Consider the following 17,754-nt stretch of genomic DNA (forward strand, 5'->3'; position numbering starts at 1 on the left):
AGTCAATCCCGAGGTAAAGCCTGAACACATGCAAATTATCCTAGATGTTTTTTTGCTATAATCAGAACAATTATATTCATTTCTTATTTCTCACAGAGAGGACAATGATGTGTGTACCATTCATTGGTTCTGAAAAGTAGACAACATCATTTGAATATACAAGAGAGATTTTTCATTTTCTTGTGACAAACAAGAGACTTTATTTAAAAAAATAAGACAAGGGAATATGATTTTATTAGTTTTTAACCGTGCATGTCTTCTGTTTCTAGGAACAAACATTGGTGAGCTGAAGCTCGTGTAAATTTGAGCATTAGACGAATCTCTTTTAATTGAGAGCCATGTTTGGGATGTATACTTCTCTCCAATATTCTTTTCTTTTTCCTCTCTTCTTTTCCCTCATTAAGAACTTGAATAATAGAGTTGTATTTTGTCAAAAATCTGTATTGTTTGTTTACTTTTTTTTTCTTATAAAATGTTGTAAGAACTTTTAGTTTCTTATTTTATTTAAACTCTCATACAAACAACAAAGGGTTATTGACATTCCTCCCTAACTAAGGCGCAATTTTTTAGTATATTTGTAAATATATATTTGCATTCCTTGCAATTTTGGTATACAAATAATTTTTATTTCAAATATCTCGTAATAATTTAATTTTTCTCAAGTAAAATATATTTAAAATGTTCCTTAATCAATTTGTTGGGCTCATGCATAGCACATGTTGCACTAATCTAGTAGTATATACAAAGTCATTTCTTAACAAAGATATATTACCCTTAAACAACAAATTGAAGGGTGTTATCAATCTATTTAACTAAGTGGATTGTTCATTGAATATATTCATGAATTACTTAAATTCATGTATGTATATTTTTAAGGTGATATGATCTACTGCGGATAAACATGTATCTATTAATTTGGTGACCTTTGGGAGTGATATCTCATCACTATAAATAGAGATATCACTCACCATTTGAAGGATATATTTGAATAGAGGAAAAGTCTTCTCTCTTCCATCTTATTTCTTTTGTTTTCTTCTCTTTATATTATATTCCTCGTTAAAAGAAAATGTGAACGTGAAGTTAAAGGAATAATTTTTTTTGCATAATGTTGCAAATTTATTGCCAGATGAATTTACTGACCCTATGTTATAATTCAGCTGCAAATGCTACAACGAAAAGTCCTTGAAGAAAAGAGTGTATGATACACTTAAAGCATAATAGACCAATTGATTCCAAATGTAAAATTTCTTGAAGAAGGAGAGGAGAAAATGATCAATATGGTCATGATAATGAGACAAGTGCTATAAGAGAGCACCATGACATAACACTTCATAAAACCTTGGAAAAAGTTCAGGTACCTGAAAATGATGAAAAATGAAGATATCTCAATAAGTTATGTCATGTTGGAATTGATATCAAATAACCGTCGATGGTATCTTTGATATGAGGTAGCGTTCAATGAAATAAATTGTAACGAGGAACTTGAATTTAAATCTGTCATAGAGTGTCTACAAATAAATGATTGGCAAAGTAGTTGCACAATTCAAGTATATTTTGTTTTACTTAAAAAAGTGACTTTTGGATTGACAGTCCATAAATCAAGATGTAATGTCATTAGGGTACAAAGAAATTATTATAAGATATTATAACCGTAAGATATCAAGTACGGCTTGTGCCTTGGGGCATAAAGGTTTATCGCAAAAATACGGACATTATTGGAGATGTTTTCTCCTATGATGGATGCAATGAGATTTCTTTTGATTTGACAATATATGAAAAACTTGAATACATATAATGGATAATTATCATGTCTAGCTAGACAACAATGAAGGTTGTATAGAAATCCTTTAAGTAATCGAGGTGCCTGAAACATATAAAAGTTCGAAAGAAACTTTTTCAATAAGGCTTCAAGAATCCTTAAATAAGTTTAAATAGTCAAGTAAGAAAAGGGTACAAAAGAATGACCCTAATTATCCTTGCAGTTTTATGAAATGGTCAGAATTTGAATCTGTTATAATAGTTGTGTATGTTGATGACTTGAATCATTAGCACTCTTAAAAAGCTTTCAAAAGTTGTTGAGTGTTTGAAAAGGTCTTGGTAAAAAAGAATTATGTTTTGACCTACAGATTGATAATTTGATGAATGAAATATTTGTCCATCAGTCAACATACACAAAAATCTTTTGATGCGATTTTATATGTGTAATTTACATTCATTGAGTACCCTAATGACTATGAGATCGCTTGATATAAATGATGATTCAGTCTGATCTCTAAAAAAGAATGAATAACTTCTTGGTGATGAAACTCTATATCTTAGTGCACAATCAAGACACTAGTGCATCTTGCTAATAATACTCGATCAAATATCAAGATTCAGTTCCTCTCCACAAAAGGACATTGAAATGGTGTTAGAGTACACATTTGAATATCTTCGACCATAGACATGAGTTTATTTTATTCGAGGAATTCAAGTCAGAGCTGACTGGTTACATAGATGCAAAATATTTATCTGATCTCTATAAAGTTCAGTCTCAAACACGCTATTTATTTAAATGCCGAGACACAAAAAATTTCTTGACGATCAATGAAACAGATATTTGTAGCCCCCATGCAGAAATAATAACCTTTCATGAAGCAAGTTGAAAGTGCGTTTGGTTGAGATCAATGACACACCATATTCAGAAAATGTGTGATTTTTCATTAAAAAAGAATATATCAATGACACACCATATTCAGAAAATGTGTGATTTTTCATTGAAAAAAGAATATACCAACCACAATATACGAAGATAATCAACTGCAAATGAAAGTGTCCACAAGATGATTATTGATGTGAACAAGTTGAATAACCAATTTACTTGCAACAACGAGGTCATGACGAATAGAATGATATTCAATAATGTATTCGGCTAATCTCAAAGTCTCGTCATATTCACCAAATCAAAAAATGATCTATCAGGTTGAGTTCAACGATGTTCGTGAAGGCAATTTGATCACAAAGGCACTTTCATTATTAATATTAGGAGTTGGTATATAAAATTGGATGACATCATCATAAGAAATTAAGTGATGTTTTGATTAGGGGGAGTATGATACGCGTTGCGCTCTTTTTTCCATGATCGAGGTTTTGTCCCACTGGTTTTCCTGGCAAGGTTTTTAATGAGGCAACAAATTATGCGTATCAAAAGATGTGTACTTTTTTTTTTAAAACTAGAATTTTATTCCCATAGGGTTCTAGCAAAGTTTTAACGAAATACATTATCTATGGACATCTAAGGGGAACGTTATAAATTGATTTAACTAAGTGAAATGTTCATTGAATAAATTCATGAATTACTTGAATTCATGTATGTATATTTTCAAGGTGATATAATCCGTTGTGAATAAACATGTATCTATTAATTTAGTGACATTTGAAAGTGATATCTCAACATTATAAATAAACATATCATTCACCAAAATATTCTTGAATAGAAGAAAAGTTTCTCTGTTTTTGTCTTCTTAATATTTTATTGTAAGTTTATATTTTATAACAATGGGTATACATTTTTTTTAAAAAAATTTAATATTAATAATCTCGCAAAGTTCAATGAAGTTTACTACCACTATATTTTATAATATTTAATTTTTTAAAATTGGTAAAATATTAATTAATTGTTATTATATTTTTTTTGTTAATTTTTTTTCAAGAAGCTTGTAAAAAAGAGAGGAAGCTGGTACTAATATTTTTATTTAGAGTACATTTATTATCTACTTTTATAAAATTAACGCCATTTTCTACTGTCGTCTTCTTTGTTCTTCCGTCTGTGCACAAAAAAGGGCGAGAATCAAAGGCCATCCTCAACACCACCCAGGTATTGATTCTGCCATTGCTGAGATTATAGTAAGAGTTTTCTAGTATCTTCCATTTCTCTTGAATTGTCTGTTCTTCATATCAATCTCTTAACCACAGATCTGAAAACTTTGACCATCTGATTCCTTCATACCTGAATTTATTTGAGCAACTTCACAAATAGTGCTTATCGTTATTTGTTTTACTTTCATTTCGCACGAATTTGATGTTTCTAGGTTGTGTTCCCTGGAAGAAACAGAAAATAAATCAAATGAGAAAGTGAGGGATATGGCGATTAACTAGTTAAAAAAAGTAAAAAATCATTTTAACCCAAAAAAATGAAATTGAATCAGAAAACGCTCGGCCATTAGCTGGAAATGGGGAAGCAGAAGGAAAGTACTGCTATGGAAATCGAGGATCAGAGTTCTATTCCTTCTGACCAGATCAATAACCTTAAGTTCTCTGTCAATGGTACTCTCTCTCTCCTTCCTCAAAGGTTTATCCGCTGGTTCCTTTCTTCAATTGCGTTGAAAATTGTGGAGATTTCACTGAATTTAGGTGCATTTTTCTAGTGTTACAGCTTTTAAAATCTGCTCAAATGCAGCATGGATTGAGATTCGGTGATTATGCTCGTTACAGGTGATTCCGACACATCCATGTTCCTCAAACAATGAATATCTGATTTAGGTGTGATTTGTTTTTGAGTGATTTTGGTGTTAAAGGTTTAAGAAAATTGGAATTTGCAGGAGGTATTGTACGGCTCGATTAAGGAGATTGTATAAATCACTCAAGTTTACTCACGGACGTTTGAAGTACACTAAGCGTTCAATTTCAGTAACTACGGTCACCGAAGTAAGGTGTGTGTATCTGTATTTTGTTTGTCATGTTTTGTATGGCTAGTATTTGTTTTGTTTATAATTTGAGTCATAGATTTGTTGAAAATTTAGGGGTTCTTTTTAGTTTTTTGGTTCTTTTAAGCAAGGGGACCCTAGCATGCCAGCACATATGGTAATGTGTTTAAAGATTGTATTTTATTAATACAGCAACAAAAATTACCCATCACTCAAACTAATTAGGGTCGATTATATGAATTCTCTACTTCTTGTTCAGTCCAAAATTTCACTCTTTTCTTTTTTAGATAATAGTGACTAGGGGCAAAGTCAGGATTTTCGTTGTGGGGGTTCGAAACACGAAGAAAAAAAATACGAAGAAAAAAAATACGAAGAAGTCGAAGGGGGTTCAACATCTACTGTATACTTACATATATAATAATTTGAACCATGTATAGATTGTGTTGTTTTCTGCTGAAAGGTTTAAATGAACCCCTGGACCCGTACTAGCTCCGCCTCTAATGGCGACGTCCAGGCCAGCTTGTGCATCACTAAACTATTTCACCACATACTTGCTAGCTCCCACTAGTAGAGTTACTTGTTAACTTTATCCACTCGGGTTTAGGCAATTGAAAAGAAATCACCTAGTGTTTCTCTGTTGAGATTTCAATCCAAGTCTCACATGTTTTTTCATCCCACTTCATTGACCTCTAGACTACACTTATTACTAAAATGATATATATCTAACCGTACTAAAAAAGGCATCAATTGAAAATTCATGCAGGCATTGCCTAGTGAAGGTTTGTCAGACTCAGAGAAGGGATAAAAGAGAGGAAGTAGAAGAGTTTCTGCTGTATTGGGTTATTTTATTTAACAATTGTATGTTTGCAAGTCTAAACTAATAATTTGATGAAGCTATCATGACGCCCTTTTTGGAGCACTTGGGTGCATTTCTTGAGTTGATTTCTAAACGGTTGACATGTTAAAGATCTAGTTCCTTGAAGAAGTATAAAGAGAGAAGTGTTATACTTCTTTTTGTAGTGTGATCTATACTTTCTGCGGATATTGCAGTCTATTGAATTATGAACAATCTACTCTGCCTAATATGAGTCATAATTTCTTTGTTATCTCTTGAACGTACAAAGTTGATCAATGCTTAACAATCTCACTGATTTACGCTTGTTGTAGGTTTCTTCACTTGGTTCTCTATACATCTGAAAGAGCTTGGAGTCATGCTATGGAAAAGAAAACATTGCCTGATGGACCAAATGCACGCCAAAGAAGTTATCTGATTGGTCGGTTGAGAAAGGCGGTTAAATGGGCTAGTCTTTTCCAGGAATTATGTTCCATCAAGGGAGATTCAAGAACATCTTTAGAAGCTGAGGTATGCTTTTCTTGTGTCATGATTCTCATATACATGGCAATGTGCTTGCTCATGAGAGCATTTGAGTTTATTCATTAGCCCAAACCTTCGTTCATTTCGACTCCTGAGGTGCTGCCAAAGTTGCTGAGTTGTTGATCTTCTCAAAATGCTTTTTCCTTTCTATACTTGAAGTCTCTTTGTTCATTTTTCTTTTGATTAGGATGATCTTTCTGAAATACATGGAGTCAGGGAAAGGGAACTTGTAGGTTTTTTTCCCGTTGAAAGAGGTCTTAGACAAGGAGACCCTTTGTCCCCTCTCATGTTTATCACTGCCATGGAAGGGTTGGACAGTTCGATGAGGAGAGCTTCTATAAACAACTGGATTAGGGGTTTCAGAATAAAAAACAGGGTTAATGAGGTGATGGATATGACTCATTTATTGTATGCAGATGACACAATAATTTTTTGTGAAGAAGAGCAGGAACAACTCCTGTCACATCAGAATGACAGAATTATTCTGGTATTTTTTGAGGCATGCTCTGGACTTAAGGTGAATTGGAGAAAAGTAGCATTTTTCCTATTGAAGAGGTCCAACAGATTCAAGCTTTGTCCAATATATTGAAGTGCAAAGATAGAGAGGTTGCCTACAGTTTATCTAGGTTTGCCATTGGGTGCTAAGCATAAAGCGATTAGCATCTAGGATGGTATACTAGAAAAATCGGAGAGGAGACTGACACTTTAGAAATCTCAATATCTATCCTTGGGGAGAAGAGTAACTTTGATTAATTCTGTTTTAGACTCTTTGCCAACATGTGTGATGTCACTTTTTCCCATTCCCGGCAAAGTAGTCAAAGCTATAGACTCATTGAGGAGAAACATTCTTTGGCAAGGTAACAAGATTGAGAAGATCTACAACTTAGTTAAATGGATGGCGGTTCAACAGAGCAAAAGATATGGGGGTTTGGGAGTAAGAAACCTTAAAATACACAGCAACAACTGACTTACCAAATGGTTGTGGAGATACAATTTGGATGATCAAGCTCTATGGAAGGAACTCATTCAACAGAAGTATGGTCAGAAAGATCAATGGTGTTGAGAGGAAACATATGGTGTGGGAGTATGGAGGACTATAAGAAACCTATGGCTGGCTTTCAAAGACAATGTAAGGATAAAGGTTGGTCGAGGAAATAAGGCCTTGTTTTGGAAGGAAGACTGGACAGGTCAAGGGTCCTTGGAAAATTTGTTCCCTGGGTTGTTTTCCATTTGCCTGAATCCTGACAGCAAAATACAAGAGGTTTGGTCCCTAAAAGGATGGAATTTGCTCTAAAGGAGATTTCTTAATGATTGGGAAACAGAGTGGGTATTGGATATGCTAGCTTTGATTGGAAATTTTCCTGGCACAAATCTGGAAACAGATAAATTGCTATGGAGGCATCATACTGATGGCCAATTCTATGTGGACAGAATGTATAAAAGGGATCTAGCCACAAGTGCAGGGAAGAAATCAGGGCCATGGATTGCTATATGGAAGAGTTTAGCCCCTACTAAGGTGAAGTGTTTCACTTGGTTGTTAAATAGGAGAGCTTGCCTGACACTGAACTTCAAAAGAGGGGAAAAATTATTGCCTCAAGATGTTATCTTTGTAAAGAGGCTCTAGAAACCAGCAATCATCTGGTTCTCCACTGTAAAATAACAACACAAGTATGGGCTCTATTCACCAATATAAAGAGCCTAAATTGGATTATGCCAGAACATACAACAGACCTACTAAGTTGTTGGGTCAAAAGGGGAGGTAGTAAGAGCCAGAGGAGGTGGTGGAGAACAGTACCTGCTTGTATCTGGTGGATCATTTGGAAGGAGAGAAGTCAGATAATTTTTGTAGGGAAGAATGCACTATAGAGAAGATTAAGTGGAAAGTAATTACCACTTTAGGTTTTTGGCGTTAAGAAATGAAAATAGAAGAAGAAATTCAACTTGTGGATTGCGTAGGAGCTTTGTAAGTAGTCCTGTTTTTTCTTTGTTGTTTTTTCTATGTAACTTACACTTTTGGAGGTGGCCAGCATAGGCCTAAATGCTGAGGAATACAATGTTACCAGTTTCAATAAAAAAAGGGAAAGGGAACTCATGCCACTAATGTGTAGTGGTGGCAGGGAAGTCATTGGGTCCTTTAGATTAACCATGTTATAGATTTTGGTTGATAAGTTTGATTAACATGTTAGTATCTTATGACTTCAAATTATACTGAAAGAAGCAGATTCTTGTGCGACTTATTTCTCTATTTTCCTTTCAAACTTCGGTTTTGTCAGTGCTAAAACTGAATTTACTTCACTCGCAAGGGTGACCGATTTGGTTGAGCATGGGATCTCCCAAATGAGGGGCATCAGGTTCGAAACTCCCTGCATTCTTTCTTGGTCTAGCTTGTCACACGGGTCTGCCTAGCGCAGATTTTCTCTCCTGTTGTTTTTGCCTGTATGGATTTTTTTCTTCTATTCTGTTTTATTCTTAGTTAAGTCGTCAGTGATTCTTATAAATTGTAGATCTTTTGAGACAATCTTTCCTCTTGTGGTTTTAGTTTTACCTTGTCGTGCACCTGTAAGCGGATAAAACCCAAACAGATATTATTACTATGAAAATTCATCAAAGTATAAATATTTTTCAAATACTGACCGCACTTACCACAATCATCTTTAATTTCTTAATGGAACTGGCTTTGAAGCTTACATAGTGGAGTTGTCTTGTACTTGCTAATGACTTCATAAATTGAGTAAGTTCCCAAGTGTTAGAATCTTTGTCTAGGTAAAGTTACCTTAAAAAAAAAAAGAATCCTTGTCTAGGTAGTAGCTGTACTCTTGGAAGGATAAAACAAACTAATCCTAGTGACTTACTTGGATAGAAAGGATAAAAGCAAAGAAAAGAGCTTCATTTGGATGACAATTAGGGGGTTAAACTTGCTGCTGAAATTCTGAGGAAAAGAAAGATAACTATATTAGCTGGTGTTATATGTGTAAATGCTCGAGAGTCGAGAGAAAACTTGGTCCACTTGTAGCTACATTGGAAGGTTGTTAGTCAATTGTGATGTACACGGGACAGTAGTGAATCAGTTCGAGTATAGTCATTAATGTTGGCTATGGTCAAGGATGTGACATTTAGCTACTCTCGCAGCTGATGAAAAAATGTAGATCCTTTTCTATTATTCCGGTTCTAAAACGGTCTAAAATGCCTATTTCCATTAATCTATCTGCCCTTTTGTGTGTCTAATCATTTACCTGACCCAGTATATCAACTTTGTTCCTTAATGAGAACTTATTACAATGTAAAATCTGTTTTAAGTTTATATAATTGGTAGTGCCTTTCACCTTGCCTTTTGGAACCTTGCCTGTATATGTTGGTGGTAGAACAGAGAATCAAATGTAAAGAATCATATCATGTTTTTGACTCTCTACTTTTTAATGTACTACTTTTATGTGAATTTTGGATGATTAGTAAAATTATTTACCTTGTGAAAAAAATATTGAATCAAACTTAGAAGATCTGCAAATTGTCGACATAGTTTTTTTTTGTGGAGATTTTACATAGACGATAGTTAATTAATCTGAATATCTGAACCCCCTGATCATCCCATTCCTTCTCTAATCACATCCTTTTAGCATTGTTATGATTTTCTTTCATTCTCTTGTGTAGACGGGGTGTTTCATTTTGTGTTTCAATGCTTAAAGCGACTCAATATAGTTTTTAATTATTGGCACAAATCTTCTAGAGTTTGCCTTTGTAGTGTAATTTAGCAATCTTGTTTCCTGATCTGCAGGCTTATGCTGCATACATGAAAGGGAGTTTATTGTTTGAAAAAGATCAAAATTGGGACGTTGCTCTAAAGTGTTTCAAAAGTGCCAGGTACCATAGTCTTTATGGAGATGTATACTAATCTATTGCTGACATTATAATGGCCAGAGTGTCTAGTTTGTTTCCAAATAATATCCACGGATGAAGTTTTGGAATAATCTCTTCATTCTGCTCGCCATATCCGCTTCTCTTATTTGAATTATACTATTGTTTCAACAAGGTCCTGAATTCTCACTTATCTCTTATTTGGATAGGGCTGTGTATGAGGAACTTGGAAAATATGGGGATCTAGAGAACCAAGTATTGTGCCGTGAGCGAGTTGAGGAACTAGAACCTAGTATCAGATATTGCTTACACAAGATTGGTGAGTCTAACTTACAAACTTCTGAACTCGTTTCCATCGGTGAAATTGAAGGGCCTGCACTGGACCTTTTCAAAGCAAAGTTGGAGGTGAGCTGTCATTTCTAAGTGTATCTACAATTCATCCGATAAAATAAAAGTGTGTATGGTTTACAGGCACTATTTTTTTTTTGTATAATAATGCTTCCATTGTACTTCTTGGTGCTGTCTTTCTCAAGATCTTTTTTTTTTTAAAGAATGAGTTTGGAGGATGATTTGCTCCTAATTGATCTATTACTCTTTTTTCTTTGTTAACAGGCTGCTATGGCAGAGGCAAGATCTCAGCAGGCTGCATCTATGACAGAATTTCATTGGCTTGGAAATAGATTTCCAATTTCAAATGCAAAGACACGTGTGTCCATCCTGAAAGGTATGTTTACTTTATGCAAAAGGTTGCACTTTGAAAAACGCACCAATAGTCAACTTACTGGAGCTTCAACATTAGGAATTTTTTTGTCTCTTGAGTTTGGAATTGTTCCAGTCTACTATTTTGAACCAAATTTTGTTCCTTCAACCTTGTTTTAGATTTTGGTCTGCATACTTGTGTTCTTTGTTCAACAGGGCATTTCTAGGAGTTCCTTGATATTTTCCACTTAGCTTTTGGATGTCTGTACTTGAAATCCTTGTAGGCTGCAGAGCACTCTCTATGACCCTTGTGAGTTGTCTTCTAATGTTAATGATGTTCACAGTTACAGATTTGCATGTCTAGTCCCTGCAACAGTCATGAGGAATATAACAGAGTATAAAATATGTGACAAAATGAGGCAAACCAAAACTTGAAGGAATTGTCCACTAGGAATGCCATGTTATACCATGCAACAAGTCAGTAATCTTACAATGAATAAAGTACACAGATGCATGTATTATAATGTATTATACCTAAAAAAGTTTGCATCAACATTGTTGATTTTGCAAACTTGAGTGGGAAATGCTAATTTTCACTGGCATCAACTTGAACGCTCGTAATTTAGTTTAAAATTTCTCCTCATTTTTGCACCTCTAGTGAAATTCTCCATTTGTTTCATTTATGTGACACTTTTTCCTTGTTAGTTTGTTCCAAACAAAAACAGACTCCTTTCTATACTTGCAAACAAGTTGACTTTAAACTTCTCATTTTACCCGTAATGACATGCATTTATAACCACAAAAATATCATTGCATGTATTAAAATTAAAACGAGAAGATCTAAAAAAATATTCTTTCTTATACTTCGTTCGTAGTCGAACACTGACACATAAATTGAAATGGAGGGAGTAACTTTTAACCACTTTGTGTTTTGGTCAACTAATTGCATATTCGCATATCTGCCTTTAAAACATCATTTTCAAGCTTATATTATACACTGTACCATTCAATCAGCCCAGGAACTGGAGAAAGATATCCATGGTTCAGCTGCTGATTCTCTTCCAGCAGAGAAGAAACTTGTGTTATATGACAAAATATTTGCCGCATATCACGAAGCCAGGAGCTGCATCCGGAATGACCTGGTGAGTGACTACTCCTTATATTACATTATTAGCTGGCTCTTGGAAATTTCAAGCTGATCTTGATATATATTGCATAAATCAAATTGAAGTCCTGAATTTGTTCATCTTATACACATGGTTCGTCTTTTAGGTTACGGCTGCTAATTCAGAAAATGTGAAGGATGAGTTAAGTGGACTGGATAAAGCCGTTGGTGCAATTTTAGGTCAGCGAACCATCGAGAGGAACCAGTTGCTAGTTAAAATAGCTAAAAGCAAGCTCAACAAGGTCCGTGATGATAAAAATGAAAAAGTCACGAAGCCAGAGGAGCTTGTTCGTCTGTATGATCTACTGTTACAGGTAAAATTATCGAGTCTCAATTTTTTTTATTACATCCTTAATCAGTGCATTTAGATTAGAATTGGCAATATGACAAGGCTCACTCATATGGCTGTTGGACTACACTGTTAAGTATTAACTGCTTTCTCTGGTGCAGAATACTGCTGATCTTTCTGATCTAGTTAGTTCTGGAAGAGATAGAAAAATTGAAGAAGTTGCGTTAGCTGAAGAGTGTGAGCTGAAAAGTATGGTTTTCCGAGCAGAAAGGTTGGCTATTATTACTTTATTAAGTGAAATGTTTTTTTTTGAGCCAAGGGTCTATCGGATACGGTCTCTCTAACTCTCAAGGTAGGGGTAAGGTTTGTGTACACACTACCCTCCCACCTGTGGGACTATAATAAGTATGTTCTCGTATTTTTTCTTTTATCATGTGATAGTTGAAAAAGTTTCTGGTGAGAAGAGGAGTTTGAGAAAACTATCTTCATACGGTTTTAGCATTTATTGTGGCTATCTAAAACTAATATTATTGGTGAATTTATGAAATGAAGATCTGGAACTTTTAGTGTCTTAGATAAGGAAGTTGTACCATTTCAATGTACAAAATGCTTAAGCGGTGATCAATTAAATTATGGGTCAGCGATACTATGTAAGATTATACTTTGCCTGTTTGGACTTAGGTGTAATTTGAAATTGTGGTTCGTGTGCTAGTATCTATTTAAACTATTATAAAATGTTCATTGTCTTAGATAAAGGACATTATTCAATTAATCTATTTGCCTCCTGCTAGTTACTTCATGACTTAGACTGAGTTTCATTCTGCACTTATTTCTTCATGTGCAAAATTTTTGTTCAATTTGATGTGGCAGGCCTGTAGTTTGGTGCACTAATTTCGACTTCTGGCTAGACATTAGGAGTCCTACCGATCCTCTTATTTTCAGCCTGTTCTGAAAAATAATTTTGCTTGTGCACTGTGATGAGGTCTTGTTATCAAGTCCTCTTGCCTTCCTCCTTCTGTTCCCCATGAAGCGCTAGTCATCTTAGATCTTACTTGGTTTATGGGGTTGCAACTTCCCGAATCTGTAACGTTGTCCCTAGGATTAATATTTTCTTGTTTGAAATCTATTAAAAGCTCTGTTATCAATTTCCCTCCAGGTGCTTCTACTTAGCAAAATCCTACAGTTCGGCGGGAAAGAGGACAGAAGCTTATGCCTTGTACTCTCGAGCTCGTTCTTTAGCTGATGCAGCTCTTATGAAACTGCAGTCCGCGAATGCTGCTGATCAGGTAAGCACTTAATCAGTCAAATTACCTGCTTATATTATATTAAAATTTTGTTGTGCATATTCTCTAAATCTTCATTGATAGAGCTTCCTAGCTGTTTCTTATAGGGAGAACTAGTATGAAGATGCCCGTGTTAGATTTTGTACGCCCAACTCCAAAAGAGTTCTACTCCGAAATGTTCAAATTTGTATCTTTACGTATTCATAATTTTCCCAACATCCTCAGAACTTTAAATCTCATCTTAAGATCTTTCTTTTAACTTAATAGTAATACTACAGTTACTACAATATTAAACTTTAGTTGATTACATTTTTCCTGAAGGATAAAATATGATGGGAACTTCTATGGTTTTAAATCTAGTAATGTATCTTTATACACATAAATATTTACACTTGTTTTTTATATGTTACTAACAAAATCAAATATAATAGTGTTTGCAATAAATTTTAAAGTGAAAAAAAATAAATTGCAATCGTAAATCAAATATGAAGAAACATAATTTTATTGATAAAGAATGTGGGTACATTTCTGTTCCTCCCTTTTGATTTTTCTCTTTGAATTTTCTTCGTGATTCAAGGGCCATTAGTAGCGTATTTCTCTAATGTAGAATGATGTAGACCTCCTTGAGATTTATTTGATCTCCATGAAAGGATTTTATGGATCTTCTTGAAGTATTTGGTTGTCAAGGAGAGTTCAACCACATCTTATCTTTGTTTATATTCCATGACTTTATAGAATTTTTGAGATGCATCTACAAGGGAATACATTACCCTTTATATAGGCATGAACTAGAGTGGAGGAGGCATCAGCGCATCTTATGTGCACATGCCCAAACCATCTTACCCAGCTTTCCTCATCTAATCTTCTCTCTTCTAGTATGTCCATATGTCCATCTCAACATCCTTATTTCGCAACTTGCAGCTTCTGAACATGAGAGCTCTTAATTAGCCAGCACTCTGCCCCATATATCATAGTTGGTCTAACCACCACAATGCCATGGAATTGGATTTTATGGCTTTAAACATCCATGTTGACCTTAATATATAAGTTAATTAAGTTCTGATGCATAATTATAGTATCTTTATATTTTCTACTTATGTCGCTTCTATCAGTAATATCAGTGAATAATTTTTCTTCTTTGTTTCTCCTTTTGTCATTGTTTTTTATGTGTAACAGGTCATGATCAAGGAACTGAAAACACTGTATAATGAGAGCAGATCTAACAGCTGTGCTGAGCATGCCAGAGGAATTATGGAGGAGGAAAAGGCTCCAGAAAATCTCTCGAAAAAGATATCTAATATCTCATTGAATGGAACTGATAAGAAGGTATGATCTGGCCTTCCATATGTCTGTTATACTTTTGCAGTCATTCCCATTAGCTAATCTGTTGTATTCACCTTCTCTTTGATGTTCTTTGGTGCAAATTGAACCAGTTCCATATATTTCTATATGAAACTAGGAAGAAACCCATGGAGATTTTCTGTATTGTTAAAACTACTTCCAACCAACTTCTTTGATGATCTTTCTGATTGCATTTGATGACATTGAAGAAAGGAAGTTTGGATTTCTTCTGAAGATAAAATATCTACTGCGAGAATCATGAGAGTTAATAAAAAAGTTTGAACTAAGAGGTTTGAATTCTTGGTAATTCAAAATGTAGTTAACATTAGATGAACCTCTTGCTTATCTTAGTAGAAGCATTAATAGTTTTCTCCTTCCCGTGTCCCTCAGAGGATACTGCATTTTGTGTGCTTAATTCCTCAAATTGATAGGCATATTGTGAAGTGAAGACTGAAGTTGTAAATTCCGTTGTTTTTCAAGTGTTTGTGCTGGAAAAGATTTCAACTCAATGAAATGATAACGCAGTTAGGGAATTTCTTCTGGTGTTATAATTCTGCTTGTGTCCCAAAAAAAATCAAACATGAACAAGTAAAATGGTGTTTCTTCATCGATAATTCTCGCGGAGCACTTCAGCATTGTGTTTGACGCAAATTCCCCCTCCTTCCTCCACCCCCATAGTAGAATTTTCAGTTACACAGTTCATTTCAGTTTTTTATCCATTTAGTACTACGTAGATGCTCCCAACTGTTGGACGTGTTTTCTGGTAGTTCTACATAAGCTAGCTCAACCTTTCCCATTCTCTTCTAGTTTTAGTTTGGTACACATTAGGGTCACCTGAATGTTTGAAGCACCAAGTATGACAAATAGTTCTGCCTTGATAAATTTTTGATATTTGATGTGTAGTAGAAACTAAGTTTTGATGCTTCTTCACTTTCATTTAATTCCATGACAGTCAATTGCCTATCTGTTTTGTATTCCAAGAACTCCGGAGTTTCTTTTAGGCACTTTGTTTCGTGTTCTTCCTTTTCTAGTTTGTCTAGTTTCTGCTTCCATTTCCATTTGTATTCTTCTGATCCCCCGACTTGTGTAACCCATGCTTTATACTTCTTTCAGATGGAGAAACTTCTCATGGAAAAATTGGACACATATGAATCAGCTGTTGGTGAAGCCAACGTGAAGGTTGTTCCTCGAATTGAAACATTTCCACCTGCCTTTCAACCAGTTGCTCGTAATCCCATCGTATTGGACCTGGCCTATAACCTTATTGAGTTCCCATCACTGGACTCTCGTATGAAGAAAGATAAGAAAGGTTTCATTAGTAGGTTTTGGGGCTGAGCTGCTTTTTTTCATTGGTCATTGATTTTTCAGTTGCACCATAGAGTTGAGTTGAGGCAATTTTATCAAACTTTTAAGCTGCAAAATTCTTCAACATGACTTCAGAAATTTTTTCTATACCTGAGAAGTCAGAGAAAAATTTCATTTTATATGCACCGTGTTTTTTCTGAAGTTCTAGTTTTGGAACAAAGTTCAAAAGAATCATTAAGAGGGCCTTCATTGGTTGCATAAAATGGTTTGCTTGAGCAGATGTTTTTTTTTTTAAATTTTATTAATCATGATAAGAGAAATCCGCATTCGCTATTTTTTGGGTGCACACAGGATAAAATTTTCGTTTTTATGCAATAGCTTAATCATATAGAATTTGAGACTTCCAACATAAAAGTTCCAAGCCTAAAATCACTTGGCGATCCCGGGTAGATGAAATTTATTTTAGAAGTGCATTGTACTACCAAGTTGCATCTCTTTGTATTCCAAATAATAAGAAATAAATAAAAATTAAGAAAGTTTGTTTTGGAACAAAGGGCTCATGGAACTTAATTTTTTTTAATTGAAAAAGAGATCTAGTTTTTCAAACGAAGAACAAATCTACATGTATACAGTATACATACTATAGAATCAAATTAAACGTTTGAAAGTGTCACGACCCAAATCCGGGCTGCGACTGGCACCCATACTTACCCTCCTATGTGAGCGAACCAATCAATCTAAACCTTAACATTTCAATATAATATCAACATAAAGTAATGCGGAAGACTTAAACTCATTAATAAAATCAATAACTATTATTATCCCCAAAATCTAGAAGTCATCACCACAAGAACATCTACGATCAAATGACTAAACTAAGAGTATTCTAAAAGCTAAAAATACATAAGAAACTAGTCCATGCCGGAAGTTCAAGGCATCAAGACTTGAAGAAGAAGATCCAGTCCAAGCTAGAAGCATTAGCTCACCTTGAATTTCCGGTGTAGTAAGACTGGCTTGAATTACTGTTGAGTCGAAGGCGACGGCACGTTTGCTGCACTCCACAAATAAACAAGAAGAAAACATAAAAGTAGGGGTCAGTACAAAACACGGGTACTGAGTAGATATCATCGGCCAACTCAAAATAGAAAACAGTATATATCAGATAATATCATAAAATCAACTAATATCCTTAGCATGCAGCATTTACAGTTACCATAACCCTTGGTTACAACACCAAGCACATCAATGAGGACTCACACCTCCTCATCATACTCATTTGGGAATTAGGTTCATTAGATTTGAATATATTATCATCTTTCAAGACTCATTATCTTTATTCCCCTCGTGTCGGTACGTGACACTCCGCTCCTCAATATACTATCCTGGTGTCGGAACGTGACACCCGATCCATATTCTATCCTGGTACCGGAACGTGGCACCCGATCCATATACTATCCTGGTGTCGGAACGTGACACTCCGATCCTCATATACTATCCTGGTACCGGAACGTGGCACCCGATCCATATACTATCCTGGTGTCGGAACGTGACACTTCGATCCTCATATACTATCCTGGTACCGAAACGTGGCACCCGATCCATATACTATCCTGGTGTCGGAACGTGACACTCCGATCCTCATATACTATCCTGGTACCGGAACGTGGCACCCGATCCATATACTATCCTGGTGTCGGAACGTGACACCCGATCCATATATTCTATCCTGGTACCGGAACGTGGCACCCGATCCCCTAATC

The 17,754-nt window shown here is 35.0% G+C and overlaps 1 protein-coding gene across 2 annotated transcripts; it reads left to right on the forward strand.

Annotated features, from left to right (window-relative positions):
- The first annotated feature begins 3,732 nt into the window (after positions 1-3,732).
- Positions 3,733-16,257, forward strand: LOC101264998 (uncharacterized). 2 transcript variants are annotated; one of them, XM_004233467.5, is made up of 14 exons: positions 3,733-3,856; positions 4,188-4,305; positions 4,407-4,473; positions 4,581-4,691; positions 5,853-6,048; positions 9,833-9,918; positions 10,122-10,317; positions 10,525-10,636; positions 11,626-11,753; positions 11,884-12,090; positions 12,227-12,336; positions 13,222-13,351; positions 14,525-14,674; positions 15,803-16,257. In XM_004233467.5, exons 2-14 carry the CDS (start codon positions 4,212-4,214, stop codon positions 16,022-16,024), a joined length of 1,809 nt encoding a protein of 602 aa, XP_004233515.2. In that variant the 5' UTR covers positions 3,733-3,856; positions 4,188-4,211; the 3' UTR covers positions 16,025-16,257. The 2 variants fall into 2 exon arrangements, with proteins under 2 accessions (XP_004233515.2, XP_010317210.2); XM_010318908.4 differs by having other exon boundaries at positions 3,751-3,856; positions 4,071-4,305.
- The last annotated feature ends 1,497 nt before the right edge of the window (positions 16,258-17,754 follow it).

This window comes from Solanum lycopersicum, chromosome 2 (genome assembly GCF_036512215.1).
Source record: "Solanum lycopersicum chromosome 2, SLM_r2.1".
NCBI lineage: Eukaryota > Viridiplantae > Streptophyta > Magnoliopsida > Solanales > Solanaceae > Solanum > Solanum lycopersicum.

What these genes read in the sequence shown, in the direction of transcription:
- LOC101264998 (XM_004233467.5), top strand. Translation starts at nt 4,212, where the DNA reads ATGGGGAAGCAGAAGGAAAGTACTGCTATGGAAATCGAGGATCAGAGT. An exon ending in GGTGATTATGCTCGTTACAG is followed by an intron (nt 4,474 to 4,580) that starts GTGATTCCGACA and finishes TGGAATTTGCAG; the next exon opens with GAGGTATTGTACGGCTCGAT. An exon ending in ACTACGGTCACCGAAGTAAG is followed by an intron (nt 4,692 to 5,852) that starts GTGTGTGTATCT and finishes CGCTTGTTGTAG; the next exon opens with GTTTCTTCACTTGGTTCTCT.